This window comes from Epinephelus fuscoguttatus, linkage group LG4, assembly GCF_011397635.1.
Source record: "Epinephelus fuscoguttatus linkage group LG4, E.fuscoguttatus.final_Chr_v1".
NCBI lineage: Eukaryota > Metazoa > Chordata > Actinopteri > Perciformes > Serranidae > Epinephelus > Epinephelus fuscoguttatus.
In genome coordinates this window covers 34,123,455-34,139,087 of record NC_064755.1, presented here as the reverse complement: position 1 = coordinate 34,139,087, position 15,633 = coordinate 34,123,455, and the positions used below count along the sequence as shown (strand labels likewise).

The 15,633-nt window shown below is 42.8% G+C and overlaps 1 protein-coding gene across 7 annotated transcripts in view; it reads left to right on the top strand.

The window, feature by feature from the left end:
* The window catches only part of LOC125886953 (DNA polymerase III subunit epsilon-like), a 50,283-nt gene that overhangs the window by 21,970 nt on the left and 12,680 nt on the right, over positions 1-15,633 (top strand). The window contains exons 1-3 of one of the 7 annotated variants that reach the window (XM_049573356.1): positions 3,897-4,083; positions 6,477-6,519; positions 9,719-10,867. The exons of 1 other annotated variant lie outside the window; for it this stretch is intronic. In XM_049573356.1, the coding sequence (XP_049429313.1) occupies positions 6,477-6,519; positions 9,719-10,275 (600 nt within the window). In that variant the 5' untranslated portion in view covers positions 3,897-4,083 and the 3' untranslated portion in view covers positions 10,276-10,867. Of the gene's footprint in view, positions 1-3,896; positions 4,084-6,476; positions 6,520-9,718; positions 10,870-15,633 lie in introns of those variants that run through there. 5 more of the 7 variants (XM_049573358.1, XM_049573357.1, XM_049573360.1 and 2 more) reach the window with 5 other exon arrangements.

Sequence of the window (15,633 nt, the reverse complement as noted above, 5' to 3'; positions counted from 1 at the left end):
TGCATTGTCCTTGCTGAGTCGACTGCCCAGATATGTGAACTCTTCAACATAGTTGAGAGCCTTGCCATCCACAGTGATTGGTGCAGGGGGTGTTGAGTTAATGCACATCACTTGGGTTTTAGAGGTGTTAATAGTCAAACCCATCTGTCTGGCGTATCTGTCAGTCCTGTCAGTCTTCTCTTGCATATGAGTGTGGTTTGTGGAGAGAATGGCCAGGTCATCAGCATAGTCGAGATCTTCCAGCTGGGTGAAGAGTGTCCATTGGATGCCTCTCGGTTTATCTGAGGTTGTTTTCCTCATGGTCCAGTCGATGGCAATCAAGAAGAGGATGGGAGAGATGATGCATCTCTGGCGTACTCCAGATTCCACAGGGAACCAATCAGTGAGGTTGCCGTTTGTGATCACACTACACTCAAACTGGTGGTAAAACATCTTTATCAGTACAATTATCTTTGGAGGAACTCCATAGGATTGCACAATCTTCCACAGGGTGTTGCGGTGTAAGCTGTCAAAAGCTTTCTGGAAGTCGATGAGGTTGATGTACAGTGGGTTGTTCCACTCCAGGCATTGCTCAATGATGTTCCTTGGTGTGAATATCTGGTCAGTACATCCACTTCCTCTCCTGAAGCCCACCTGTTCCTGTTTCAGTTTGGTGTTGATTGCTTCGTCGATTCTGGTTAGAAGGATTCTACAGAAGACCTTGGATGGTATGGACAGCAATGTGATGCCTCTCCAGTTGTCACAATCTTGCAGATTGCCTTTCTTTGGAATTTTTGCAATCAGACATTTTGCCCAATCCACAGGAATGACATTTGTGTCCCAGATGTTTCTGAACAGAACAGTGAAAACCTTGACAGATGTGTTGTAGTCAGCTTTAAGCATCTCTGCATGGATAGAGTCAAAGCCTGCAGCTTTCCCATCCTTGGTCATTTGGATGGCACTTCTGACCTCTGTCTCAGTTGGGGGACTGGTATCAATGTTGAGAAGGCTATCTGCAGGTGTGGGATTAGCAAGATTTTCTGGATCAGGGCAGTTGAGGACGTCACAGAAGTGCTGCGCCCATCTGGCAGCCTGTTCTCTCTCTGTTAACAAGGTGTTACCATCCTTGTCTTTCACAGGAGCTGATTGGCTGGTGTTTTTGCCACAGAGCTGCTTGGTGATTTTATATACAGCACCCATATCACCTTTCCTTGCTGCCTCTTCTGCTTTGCAGACTAGTCTCTCAACAAAGGCCCGTTTGTCGTTCCTTGCACTCCTTTTGACTTCCTTGTCCTTGATCTTATAGGATTCTTGGGCCTGTTTTTGGAGCCTCAGTGACTTGGTGTTCAGCATCTTTGCTTTAAGTTGTTTCCTTTGCTCTATTTTCTGCCAAGTGCCGGGTGTCAGCCAGTCTTTGTTCTTCTTTTCTCTATAGCCCAGGATCTTAGTGGCTGCTCCAACATAGGTGTTTCTGATAGTTTCCCATTTGGTGTTAATATCTGGGGCCTTATCAGTTGAGTCAGCCTGGGCGCCAAGAACACGAAAGCGATTTTTCAGGGTGTGGGTGTGGCTGGCAGTCAGAGTGGAGCAGAGGTGGGGTGAATGGAAAAGTACTGCATGAGGTGAGCAAAATGGCAGAGCTGTGACACTCTCATGTTCCGTTTTGGGTTTTCTCCCCAAGTTCTTCATTGTGTTCATCGAATTTTCCCGGTTGGTTTTCAGTTAAGTTTGAGAGTTTTGGTTCTGCTTTCATTTGGACTGTCAGTTACCTGCTTGTTCTGACAGTTTTTTATCAGCTGCATTAGAGCTCACTTGTTGATAAAACTTGAACCTGCCTGTTACTCTGCATTTGGGTCCTCCCTGAACTTATTTACGACAGTGTTGTGTTTAAAAATATATTCTGCTTTCATTGTTTTAATATCTGCCTTTACCTACTGCAGTGGTCACCTCTATTAAAGTAAAGCTTTAAAATCTTTCTCCAAGGGTTTGTCACACTGCGTTCTGGGAAACTGAGTATCACTATCAAGAACGATACAGGAGGGGTGAGTTAAAGTAGATCCATAAAAGAGCGGGCCGCTTAAGTATTAATGTTTCGTGCTGATTTGCATTAAAAAGACTTTTTGACATAAAAATCACTCCTCTTGCCAAGAAGAGGCGCTTTGTTACATACGTCATGTACATAAACGGAAAATCACAAAAGGATAGTTTGTTGAAAATATGATTTGCTTATAGTGATGGTGGTTTTATTATATGTATTTATATTATATATACAGTCAGACATGTGGCCACCACATGTAAAACCATTCCCTTTTTGGGGTTGTCTTGCTTTTGCCTCTCCATTGCACTTGTTGTCACTTTGATTTGCACCAAAGCAAGTGAAACTGATTCACAATCATTTGTGCTTCCTGAATGACACATTGATATCCCTGAAGTTTAACTGACTTAATTTTCTGAGCAATGTGTTTAGGATAAAATACGTCGCTAAAAAACACGTTCGTTCGATAGTTGTGCCGTATGATTACAAGTACTCTTACAAAACCAAGCAGCTTATGAACATCTGAGTGAAAAGCCAAAAGATGTTTGCAAAAAAAAAGAAATGCTGCCAAAGAAGTTTTATTTCTATTTATTTAATTTATCTCAATCGTCAAGTTTTTTTTTTTACTTCTTTTCATGATAAAAACACAATATACAAAATTCAGGTAGGCCTAGCAGCACATACAGATTAAATAGAAGTGCTATAAATACATATGAGGAACATAAAATGGGAGTTTAACTTTTCTCTGTGGTTATGAGAAGTTATGACAGTTCCTCTTCCTGCTGCAGAGAGGAAAGTGTGTCCCAAAGCGTGCTTCACTCAGCTGTGAAGGTGACCACACACTGTGACACTCCACGACAGAGTGGCATGACTTTCCATTTAAAAATGTGTGGGTGAAGTTTTCCTTTAATAACCTGAAATCAGCATGTGAGTGTTGCTGTGAGTTCCTGTGCTGAGGGCTGCTGCAGACCAAAGAGCATGGATGCCAAGAGGTGAAGCTCAATAGAACGGCCCATAGCAACAGACTCGCCCATGGTTTCGTCCTACCGCCGCCATTTTGGACTGTCAGCAGACCGCAGCAGGCCCGCTTGCATACAAAAACACACAGACAAACTGAAGTATATCGCTATTAATTATGCTTACAATGCTACTCACCTCGTGATAGCTTGGTCACAGCTGCTTTTTCACGTTTTTGTAAAGCAAAATATAGACTTTAAAAAAACCAAACCGAAGAAAAACGGCCAAGATGGCATCTCTACATATTACATCCACTTATGAGAAGATTAACTTAATTACTCCTTCAAAATCACCCCATAAGCCAATCTACCAAAAAAATAAATAATAATAATAATAATAATAATAATAAATCAATATTTTAACTAGAAACACATTCATGGCGACGTCACATAGTCAGGAATAAAGATTTATTTACAGTTTGTACAGTAAGGGGACAGTAATAATAATAATATATAAGCAGTAATCAGTTCTGATATAAATGGTCCAAGAGGCCATATGTGTGTGTGTGTGTGTGTGTGTGTGTGTGTGTGTGTGTGTTACCTTCCCTCCAAAACTGGCATATTAAATTGATATTAAAACACTTCAAAACTTAAACGTCAGGAGTTCTTACCTGTCGGGATCCTTCGGGAAACGGTGGAAGGCCGGGTGCGGGGTGTTCCACTGATAGTTGTTGCAGTTAATTGCACTACACTGTTCCCTTTTACTTTTTTTCTCCTCTCTCCTTGACATCTTGCATGTTGTCTGGGCGAACAGTCTAAGCTCAACACTCCAAGATGGCGGTAGCGCTACAGCATCGCTCCCGGTGGCTGTTGGCAGAAATTCAACGGAACTTCGCCTCTTGGTGTCCATGCTCTTTGTGTAGACTGTCCAGCTTCACCAAACAGGAGGACATGAAGTTTGAGGCACCGCCCCCCTGCTGCCTCCTCAGTTCTGACTCTGCACCTCCTCAGCCGAGGATACAAAGACGCTTGTTTCTGTTCCTCTGAGTGACCGCTGGTTTCACACCATCACCTGTAACACAACTCAGCTGACAGCTCGTCACACTGTCCACGGTGAGTTCAGACTTTTCCCCCTTTATCAGCTTTAACTTTGAGAGACAGACTTGGCAGGGTGTCGGTGACTGCTTGTGTAGCGGTGCAAAGTGAAAGTAAAGGCTCACACCAGATTAACTGTCTTTTGGTGTTTTGGTGTTCGGGTTTCATAAAGTCATATAGTTATTGATAACTTTGGGAAACATTGTGCAGTAATCCAACTTCCTCTCTGTCCTTCTCTCTGTCTCACAACAAGCAGCTTCATCATCACCTGAAGCGCTCAGGTTTTCTGTTAGGTGATTGTAGAGCAGGGATCTTTAAACGTCGACATGTTTTAATCCCTCGCTTCACCATTTCCTCAGCTAATATGTAGGCCTAACACCATGTACTGCCAGAGACCTACCAGCAACATCTATCTATCTATCCATCTATCCATCTATCCATCTATCTATCTATCATCTATTTCTAATACTGACCATTCTGCATAATAAGTACATGTATATTTTGATAGTCACACTTCTGTATTTCTGAAGTTAATTTTCAGTAATTTATATGTGTGTGTATATATATATATGTATATATACGTATGTGTGTGTGTGTGTGTGTGTGTGTGTATATATCTTACTATATAATGACGAAACCTCTGTGTGTGTGTCTGTTCCACGTTTTTCTCCTCACTGACTTGGTCAATCCATGTGAAATTTGGCACAGTGGTAGAGGGTCATGGGAGGATGCGAATGAAGCAATATTACATCAATTGGCCAAAGGGGGGCGCTATAGCAACTGATTGAAATCACAAACTTTGAATGGGCATATCTCATGCCCCGTATGTCGCAGTAACATGAAACTTTGCACAGAGATGCCTCTCCTCGTGAGGAACACATTTGCCTCAAGAACCCATAACTTCCGGTTATATAGATTTTAAACACTTAAAATCGATCTCTTCCTAGGAAGTTTGAGCGATCTGCATGAAACTCTGTGAACATAATCGAGGGACCAATATCTAAAGTTCCCTCTTGGCAAAAGTTGGAAAACTTGCTAAAACTGAGCTTCTATAAGGCAATGAATATTGCGGAGGGCGTGGCTCATCACATAAAGGTGTATAACATCTCAAGGGTTTCACCCATCACCACGCAACTTTGTAGGCATATGACCACACATAATCTGAGGGGACCCCCCCATTATTGACCCCATCAAACAAAATGGGGGCGCTAGAGAGCTAATTTCTTATCTAGGCCTAACTGCCATATTGATTTTTACTAAACTTGGTAGATATGTAGAACAGGACGCCTCAAGGTGACTGGAGAAATTTAACTCTAATTGGCAACTGGGTGGCGCTATAACAACAGAAAAATTCTTAAAAATGGCTAAAATGCGACCGATCGCTGTGGCTCCCCCTGTGGACCAGTGTTTGATTTTGGGGTTTTTTCAAATTTTTGGTATGACTAAGTCATGGCATGGCATACTCAATGGGTATGGACTACTGTGTGTATGTGTATATATATATATATATTTATATATATATATATATATATATACACCGCTAATGTGTGTGTGTGTGCCTAATGACAGTATCTTCTCGTGGTGATGTTATGAGATTTTAAAAAAGTACCCTTTGATGTTTGAAAGTTAAAACTAAAAGTTGAATCTAAAATGCCTTTTTTTAAGGATTTGGTTTGTGCAAATGGTTGTTTTTGGCAACATTTTAAAGTGATGAAATGTAGTTTTGATGAAATATTTAAGCTTAGTTTTGGTTGTGTTTCCTGGCAGAAGTGTGACATGTTCAAGAACTGTTGGAAATTTGACAATCGAGTGTTTCTGGTCGATGATAAATGGTGTAATTTTGGCATTTTTTAGAGAAAAATGCCTTTCAAACCTGTCAGCAGGTTTTAGGGTTCAGATGTTATTTAAAATGAATACAAGATCAACCATTTGAAGAAGGATGTCCATCCCTTCACAAAATGAAAACGTCCCTCCCTAGTGCTTGAATAATTATGAGACATCCCTTCCCTGTTGTGCACCAACCTCCCCTCATTAGTAACAAACAGTCCCTAACCACTTTAAAGATGAGTATGTACTTGCTGTCCCTCTACGGAAAACACACGTTTCATATTGTGACATTTACTGTGAACTTAATGCAGTACAGTTAACAGCAGGTTATTACCAGGAACTTTCAGCTTCGGTTTGAAGGTTTGGGTCACTGATTAACAAAACCCTGACCCATGCACCACTACGCCACACACATCTACTGGGTCGGTGATTGAGAGGGATTGCTTCTGTATGAATCTATACATTGTTTAGCTTTAAAAGCCATCTTAAACTGTGAAAGCTAATATTATATCAATGCACTGTCAGACGTGACTGTAGGATGTGTAAGTTCATGTTCAGATTTCTGTCTCTTTAAATCTTTGCAGATGTCGACCATTGTTTTCTTTGACCTGGAGACCACTGGATTAGGTAAGATTACCTTTATGTCTGTTTGTCTGCTTATCAATACTTTTACCCCTTTTCGGCAGTCATGGCTTGGTTTGGTTCGGTTTGGTTCGTCAGCCCAGCGCAGCAGGTGCAGTAAGAGCCTGTTGTCTGCAGCTCTTCATCATCATCTCACTCTGGCTGTTTCTGCTTTTACTCTTCCTCCCTGCCGCACCACTAGCCTTGCCTTTATTGAAGAAAAGCTAACAAAGTTCCACTAATTCAGTGATGAACACATTCCATTTCCTGTAGAGTCTTCACAATAAAAGTCCCCCATTATTTTGTTGTGTAAAAACTTTTATTGTGAAGCAGCAAAATAAAGAAATGTTAAGTTTTCAAGCAGGAACTTAACACAACTTCTGCAGATATCTAAAGTAAAAACAGGAAGCAGGAGGGAAACTAAACTCTACAGACGTACTGAGAGCTGAACACAAAGTGACTTTTCAAAACGCCTTTCTCTCTGGTCTCCTGCAGACATAGGGGAGTAAAGTTTTGCAACACACACAGATTGTTTAGGGGGAAGAAGGGGGGTCGTCAAGGGTTGGCTGCGGTCGGTGAGACATCACCACTACCCGCTTGAGGGCAAGTGGCCCAGCTTGTGGACCTGCTCTGAAAAAGGTCCATCGCTGTCGCGGCTTGGTGTGGCACAGCGTTTCTAAACTGACAATGGAAACACAAATTGGCGCGGCATGGCTTTATTCGGCATGGCGAAGAGTGAGAATGGAAAAAGGGTATTAGTCTGTCACAATGTCGTCACATTAAATATTACCCTTTTTATTTACCTTATCTGACAACAGTTGGTGTTATAATATACACCTTTGTTAAACATATTTATTAATATTTTTATATTCATTATTTTATTGAGCTCAAAGGTTCATATTTGATCTTCTAATGGGTACTGAACCGTGCTGAAATCTACTATTGTGTAGACAGCACGACTAAAATGGTCTTATTTTTATCCCCTATTATTTTTAACTCAGTGCACAGTTTGGCGTGGAATCAACTGACAAACTGTCACAAGTTAAAAGCAGTAAACTGGCTAAATTGTGTACCAGTATGGCTACATGACAATTCAGCTAATAGTCTGAAGGCTCCATCTGTTTACAGTCACATCAGCTGGAGTCTTAAAAGTGTGATTCAGTTTCTGTAATTATTGGTTTCTAATCTCACATGTGCATCTGCATCTGTTCATGAATGTTTGACGTTTAGTGGGTTAGGGTAGAGCATCACTTGGCTGGCATTACACGTCTAACCAATATGATGACAACCCAGAGGACGCCTGTGACTAACCACACACTAACCAGACATGCTCTTCCTGTCGGTGTCACAGGATGTAACTGCTTTATGACAGATTTCTAGGAGAGATGCAATATGCAATTGTATTATCAAACACCTTATACAAAAGACTGGATTCAAAACCAGCAACTACAAGGTGACTGTAATGGAAACTTTTAGGTAATGGACACACATGTGTAATGGAACTATTTAGGCCTCTGTGCTCAGTACCACAAAGCCAAAAGAATGTGATGTGAAGTGAAGTGAAGTGAAGTGAAGTGAAGTGAAGTATGTGTTATGTCTTGTCCGGATGTCATAAGCTGTTTGTGCCTTACTTGGCGTTCAAGGACATGACGAGATGAGATGGCCCCATATTGCTCTGTCATTCCTCTGAAGAACTGTTAGTTAAAGATAATGGGTAACAACACTCTAAGAGCAGAGAGACTCAAAACTGTAAAATTGGTTAAAAAAAACAACAACAAGAAAACGCAACAGTGAGCTTAAAGATGGTAAAACACTTCATGGTGCTAAGGGGAACTGCAGAGTTGGGTGATTTTCACTACGAGCGAATCCTTCCATGTACAAATAGTCATGAGACCTGTTGTTAATATAAAACTATGAAGTATAGCTGCTTTAAAAATCCTCTCTCTTGAAAAATAGAGAAGTTTCTTGCTGCAAGACGCTGACCACAATATCTAATAGGAAAGTCCTCCTGTATTACATTCATTGGATGTCGGTCGGCACGCCCCCAGTTTGGAGAAGCAGGCTGTGAGTACCGTCACAGAAGCTAAGCAATGTGCTGCAGCAGCAAAATGTATTTTAGCCACATAAATACATAAAATAAATATCAGTACAAATTTCACTGCTTTTCTTTGCCGTCACACGGCTATTTTCGAATGGGGAACTGAGGCGGTTATATCACTCTCTGTGTTATTATTCAGAGTGCTGTTTGCGGAGGAAACACTAAATGGACCTGGGTCTAGGCACCATGTCTGTGGGGTTACTTTTAGTTCCAGAGGTACCATACCAAAAGTGTTTGGTGGAAACAGGGCTTAAGAACCCCTCAGGCTTCTTTAAATCAATATATTTATATTAATAATGGATAAAGTGCCCTGGCTGTTGAGTACGTGTGTCAAAATTACCCTTCCTGTCAAAACCACATCTTTAAAGGACTGAAACCAGATGTTGAGAGAACGGATTACATTGTTACTTTGAAGTGTCTGAGTGAGTGGTTTTGACTTTGTGTTAAACGACTCATAAGTTTCTGTAAAAAGAAGCATTACCGTCACACTGTCGGCAGGATGTGACGACAGAAAACTTTTTTATGTTCAATTAATATGCGCATGCAGTGGCTGTCCAAAAGATATGACACTAGCTGTGTTTCATTAGTCATTCAACATGCCCTCGCTGACTTCTGCTCAGCACTTGGCCTCTGGGTAATCCCCGCCGCCATCTTATGTGCCGTTCCATTTGTCTGAAAACCTGAAGTGAACTTGGTGAGATCAACCCTCGGAGAGCTGAGGGAGCAGGTGCACAACAATGGTCGCTCCAGAGGTGTATACTACCCACAATGCATGGCAGTTATGCATTAGATGCAAGAAAATACATCCATGGTCAGGTGGCAGCAATGTATATCAAAGTCTGGTTGTGCCACCAAAGTAGAAGATGCAGAAAATTGGAAAAAATACAATAATAATAATAATAATAATTAAAAAAAAGTTATCTTAGCACAAAGTATGGAAATGGGAGAAATAGCTGACCAAAGATAAAAAAAACAAAACTCAGCCATCGCAGCTAAGAAATCGTCCTGCACATACGCTTGTTTTATAATTTTGAACATTGAAACATATATTTATTTATATTTTCTTTTTCTTTATTCCTCTTTAAATCCTCCCTTCTCTACTTTCAGATCCAGGGTGTCATATCATCCAGTTGTCAGCCGTCTGTGGAGAGAGAGAATTTAACGCCTACATCCTCCCCCGCCGCCCCATCTCTCCAAAAGCCTCAGAGCTGACAGGCATTACCAAGAGCAGAGGCACGCTGTATCACCATGGGACTCCTCTGGACACCGTCTTTCTTTATGATGCTCTCAATGACTTCATTGACTTTCTGAGCTCCTGCCGTCCCCGACACCGCAAACGCCCACGCCGCCGCCCTGTTCTGCTGGCTGCCCACAATGCGAGGTTTGATGCACCCATACTCGCCAGAGTGCTTCAAAAGTGCTACCTCTGGGAGGACTTCCAGCAGGTGGTGTCTGGGTTTGTGGACACCTTGCCGCTAAGCAGAAACCTCTTCCCTGGTCTGCACAGTTATTCTCTGGAGTCTCTGGCTGAGTACTTCCTGTACAGATACTATGACGCTCATGATGGATTGGAGGATGCCAGAATATTGCAGGAGCTATTTGACTTTTGGGATCCCGACAGAGAGGACGTCTGGGAAGTTACCTTCCCGACCAATGAATTTTAAAAAAGCTACAGGGGGGAAAAAAAATTGGCCATGAAAACAAAATATTTCATTTAAAAATTAACCTTTGCTTTGCTTTGTTGTTTGTTTTATTCTCATCATGTACCCTTGTGATAGGACACAAATAATGCAGGTTAGACCCCAAATTCACAGATTTGTAATGTTCATTCATTCATTCATCTTCTAACCGCTTCATCCTCTTGAGGGTCGCGGGGGGGCTGGAGCCTATCCCAGCTGACATCGGGCGAGAGGCAGGGTACACCCTGGACAGGTCGCCAGACTATCGCAGGGCTGACACATAGAGACAAACAACCATTCACGCTCACATTCACACCTACGGACAATTTAGAGTTACCAATTAACCTAGTCCCCAATCTGCATGTCTTTGGACTGTGGGAGGAAGCCGGAGTGCCCGGAGAGAACCCACGCTGAGATTTGTAATGTTCATACTGAATAATTTATATTATTTAGTTGCGTCTTATGTCCTGAGTCATACACACAAAAGTTGTTCTCTTGTCTTTGCTGTAAATTGCAGCACAGTTTTCCCACAATAACAATTAAACTTCTTTGTGACTGTTCAACACAACTTGGTATTTTTACTTTGTATTATTTGAATCAAGTTTCAGTAATAATACAGAGAGAAATCTCTCTCCTCAGCAGAGCAGCATGCAATGCAGCTGCAAGGCCGTGTTTGTCATGATCCTGGGTTTTTGTATATATTCTGTTACCCTGTAGACCCTTATAGGGCCGACGTCACAATGATATCAGTTTGTTAGCTTGAGGCAAAACACAACTCTCCACCACAGGGCTGTAGGCTATAAAGGAGTCTTAAAATGTCGTCTTGTTGAGTTATTGGGAGCCAGAATAGAAGGAGTCATCACTCTAAACTTAAATTTTATCACATACCAGACGCCACTGTCTGTCAACAAAAACAAAGACAACTATGGTTAAGTGTGATAAGACGAAGGACTGGACGGAGGCCATCATCAAAAATGCTCACATGTGCAGCGCACACTTCATATCAGGTTAGGGAAAAAGTATTTCCTGTTGTAGGGATGAATAATGTTATGTGTATTAAGGGTTATCATGTCCACCTCATCAGAAACTGGGGAGGTATTAAGAGGAATGTTGGGTTTCTCTGTAACACTACCTTTTTGGCGCATTAGCTAACATTAGCTTTGATAGCAAAGCAAACCGGAGGAAACCGTTCAAGTGTCGTCCTCCTTTGTAAGATTGGCAGAGTAATGAACCACAAAGCTTCCTGTGACATCATCCATCCACTGAGTGAGAGCATACGGGTCGGCCAGTCTGGTCCCGTTGGTCAGTGTTAATTTATTCAAGTTACACTCACAGTCCCGTAGAGTCAGTGACCTGATATGGTGCGTTCATAAACTCAGTCTGATGCTCTACACTGAAGTGACAGCTCTGTTGGTCGAAGAAACGGAGCGTTATATTTCTATATGAATTAACCAACGGTTAAGTTAATCACATAATCACTCCACTCAGCGCTCTGCTGCTCCGTCTCTCCAGACAGAGTGTCCAGAGTACGCTCTGCCACTCCGAGAGTGCGCTGCTCTGAATAACTGAATGGTACATTCAGACAGCACTCTGAATTCATGAACAGTCCAGTTTGTGCCAGAGTACACCCTGACACTAAGAATGAGTATTTCTGAATGCACCACTCACATCATCTTCCTCCATTGTCTAAAACAAACCAACAGAAGTTGCTAGCTAGCACTAGCTAATGTCTGTGAAGAATTGTTTTGCCTCCAGCTAAGCCCCGCCCACCAGAAACATCATACAGTTTACTAACAGTAAAAGGGTCAATAGGTTTTGTTTTGGAGTTTTTGGCTTGTGTTCCTTGTTCCAAGTTATTCATTCATGGTTAATCTGTTTCCTGTTATATTTAGTAGATTTTCTCCTCATGGTCGTGTCTTGTTTTACTTCCTGTCTCTGTGTTTTCCCGCCTGTTTCCTGTCACACCTGTATTGTTTGTCCTTCCCTGTTCCCAGAGTCTTTCCGTGACACCGGTTCTGTATTAGTCTTGTCTTCTCCACCCTAGTGTTCCCCTCCACACCCTTGTTGTCAGCCAATCCACATTTCCCCCCTGTTGCCCATATCCTCCTCCTGCTCCAGCTGTGTCTCGTTCTTGTGATTAGTTTTCTGTGTATTACTTAGTCCTCTTCGTTCCTAGAGGAACATAAGGCTACTTCCATCTGGTCCGGTCTTGTGCAGCATGCTGTGCCTCGCCCCAGGAAAGGTTTGCTGTTTTCAGCTCAAAGGCCACAGTTCTCCACCAGGTGGTTTTCGGCTGGCCTTGCTTTCTCTTCCCAGGTGGAGTCCATCTCAGGGCTACTCTGGGAATACAGTTCTTGTCCATCCTCAGGACATGTCCAAGCCATTGGAGTTGGCGTTGCTTGATTTCCAGCACCACATTGCAAGAGTTGGTGTTTGTGTACAGATCATGGTTTGAAATCCTGTCAGGCCAGAAGATGTGGCATATTCTCCGGAGGCATCTGTTGTGGAATGCACTGATCTTCTGCATGTTACTCTCAACAACCCGCCAGCATTCCGAGCCGTACAGCAAAACTGATTTAACATTACTGTTATACAGTTGGATCTTGGTTCTCAAGCTGTACTGCTTTGACTTCCAGATGGTATGGAGCATGGCGAATGCGTTGCGGGCTTTACCAAGCCGTATGCTGATGTCTTTACTGCATGCATTGTCCTTGCTGAGTCGACTGCTCAGATATGTGAACTCTTCAACATAGTTGAGAGCCTTGCCATCCACAGTGATTGGTGCAGGGGGTGTTGAGTTAATGCACATCACTTGGGTTTTAGAGGTGTTAATAGTCAAACCCATCTGTCTGGCGTATCTGTCAGTCCCGTCAGTCTTCTCTTGCATATGAGTGTGGTTTGTGGAGAGGATGGCCAGGTCATCAGCATAGTCGAGATCTTCCAGCTGGGTGAAGAGTGTCCATTGGATGCCTCTCGGTTTACCTGACGTTGTTTTCCTCATGGTCCAGTCGATGGCAATCAAGAAGAGGATGGGAGAGATGATGCATCCCTGGCGTACTCCAGATTCCACAGGGAACCAATCAGTGAGGTTGCCGTTTGTGATCACACTAGACTCAAACTGGTGGTAAAACATCTTTATCAGTGCAATTATCTTTGGAGGAACTCCATAGGATTGCACAATCTTCCACAGGGTGTTGCGGTGTAAGCTGTCAAAAGCTTTCTGGAAGTCGAGGTTGATGTATAGTGGGTTGTTCCACTCCAGGCATTGCTCAATGATGTTCCTTGGTGTGAATATCTGGTCAGTACATCCTCTTCCTCTCCTGAAGCCCACCTGTTCCTGTCTCAGTTTGGTGTTGATTGCTTCATCGATTCTGGTTAGAAGGATTCTACAGAAGACCTTGGATGGTATGGACAGCAATGCCTCTCCAGCTGTTCCAATCTTGCAGATTGCCTTTCTTTGGAGTTTTTGCAATCAGACATTTTGCCCAATCCACAGGAATGACATTTGTGTCCCAGATGTTTCTGAACAGGTCAGTGAAAACCTTGACAGATGTGTTGTAGTCAGCTTTAAGCATCTCTGCATGGATAGAGTCAAAGCCTGCAGCTTTCCCATCCTTGGTCATTTGGATGGCACTTCTGACCTCTGTCTCAGTTGGGGGGCTGGTATCAATGTTGAGAAGGCTATCTGCAGGTGTGGGATTAGCAAGATTTTCTGGATCAGGGCAGTTGAGGACATCACAGAAGTGCTGCACCCATCTGGCAGCCTGACCATCCTTGTCTTTCACAGGAGATGATTGGCTGGTGTTTTTGCCACAGAGCTGCTTGGTGATTTTATATACAGCACCCATATCACCTTTCCTTGCTGCCTCTTCTGCTTTGCAGGCTAGTCTCTCAACAAAGGCCCGTTTGTCGTTCCTTGCACTCCTTTTGACTTCCTTGTCCTTAATCTTATAGGATTCTTGGGCCTGTTTCTGGAGCCTCAGTGACTTGGTGTTCAGCATCTTTGCTTTAAGTTGTTTCCTTTGCTCTATTTTCTGCCAAGTGCCGGGTGTCAGCCAGTCTTTGTTCTTCTTTTCTCTATAGCCCAGGATCTTAGTGGCTGCTCCAACATAGGTGTTTCTGATAGTTTCCCATTTGGTGTTAATATCTGGGGCCTTATCAGTTGAGTCAGCCTGGGCGCCAAGAACACGAAAGCGATTTTTCAGGGTGTGGGTGTGGCTGAGTGGAGCAGAGGTGGGGTGAATGGAAAAGTACTGCATGAGGTGAGCAAAATGGCAGAGCTGTGACACTCTCATGTTCCGTTTTGGGTTTCCTCCCCAAGTTCTTCATTGTGTTCATCGAATTTTCCCGGTTGGTTTTCAGTTAAGTTTGAGAGTTTTGGTTCTGCTTTCATTTGGACTGTCAGTTACCTGCTTGTTCTGACTGTTTTTTACCAGCTGCATTAGAGCTCGCTTTTAGTTAAAACTTGAACCTGCCTGTTACTCTGCATTTGGGTCCTCCCTGAACTGATTTACGACAGTGTTGTATTTAAAAATGTAATTTTGCTTTCACTGTTTTAATACCTGCCTTTACCTACTGCAGTGGTCACCTCTATTAAAGTAAAGCTTTAAAATCTTTCTCCAAGGGTTTGTCACACTGCGTTCTGGGAAACTGAGGATCACTATCAAGAACGATACAGGAGGGGTGAGTTAAAGTAGATCCACAAAAAGAGTGGACCGCTTAAGTATTAATGTTTCGTGCTGATTTGCATTAAAAAGACTTTTTGACATAAAAATCACTCCTCTTGCCAAGAAGAGGCGCTTTGTTACATACGTCATGTACATAAACAGAAAATCACAAAAGGATAGTTTGTTGAAAATATGATTTGCTTATAGTGATGGTGGTTTTATTATATTCATTCATTCATCTTCTAACCGCTTCATCCTCTTGAGGGTCGCGGGGGGGCTGGAGCCTATCCCAGCTGACATCGGGCGAGAGGCAGGGTACACCCTGGACAGGTCACCAGACTATCGCAGGGCTGACACATAGAGACAGACAACCATTCATACTCACATTCACACCTACGGACAATTTAGAGTTACCAATTAACCTAGTCCCCAATCTGCATGTCTTTGGACTGTGGGAGGAAGCCGGAGTGCCCGGAGAGAACCCACGCTGACACGGGGAGAACATGCAAACTCCGCACAGAAGTGCCCGGGATCGAACCACTGTCTGTGGCCACCACATGTAAAACCATTCCCTTTTAGGGGTTGTCTTGCTTTTGCCTCTCCATTGCACCTGTTGTCACTTTGATTTGCACCAAAGCAAGTGAAACTGATTCACAATCACTTGTGCTTCCTGAAT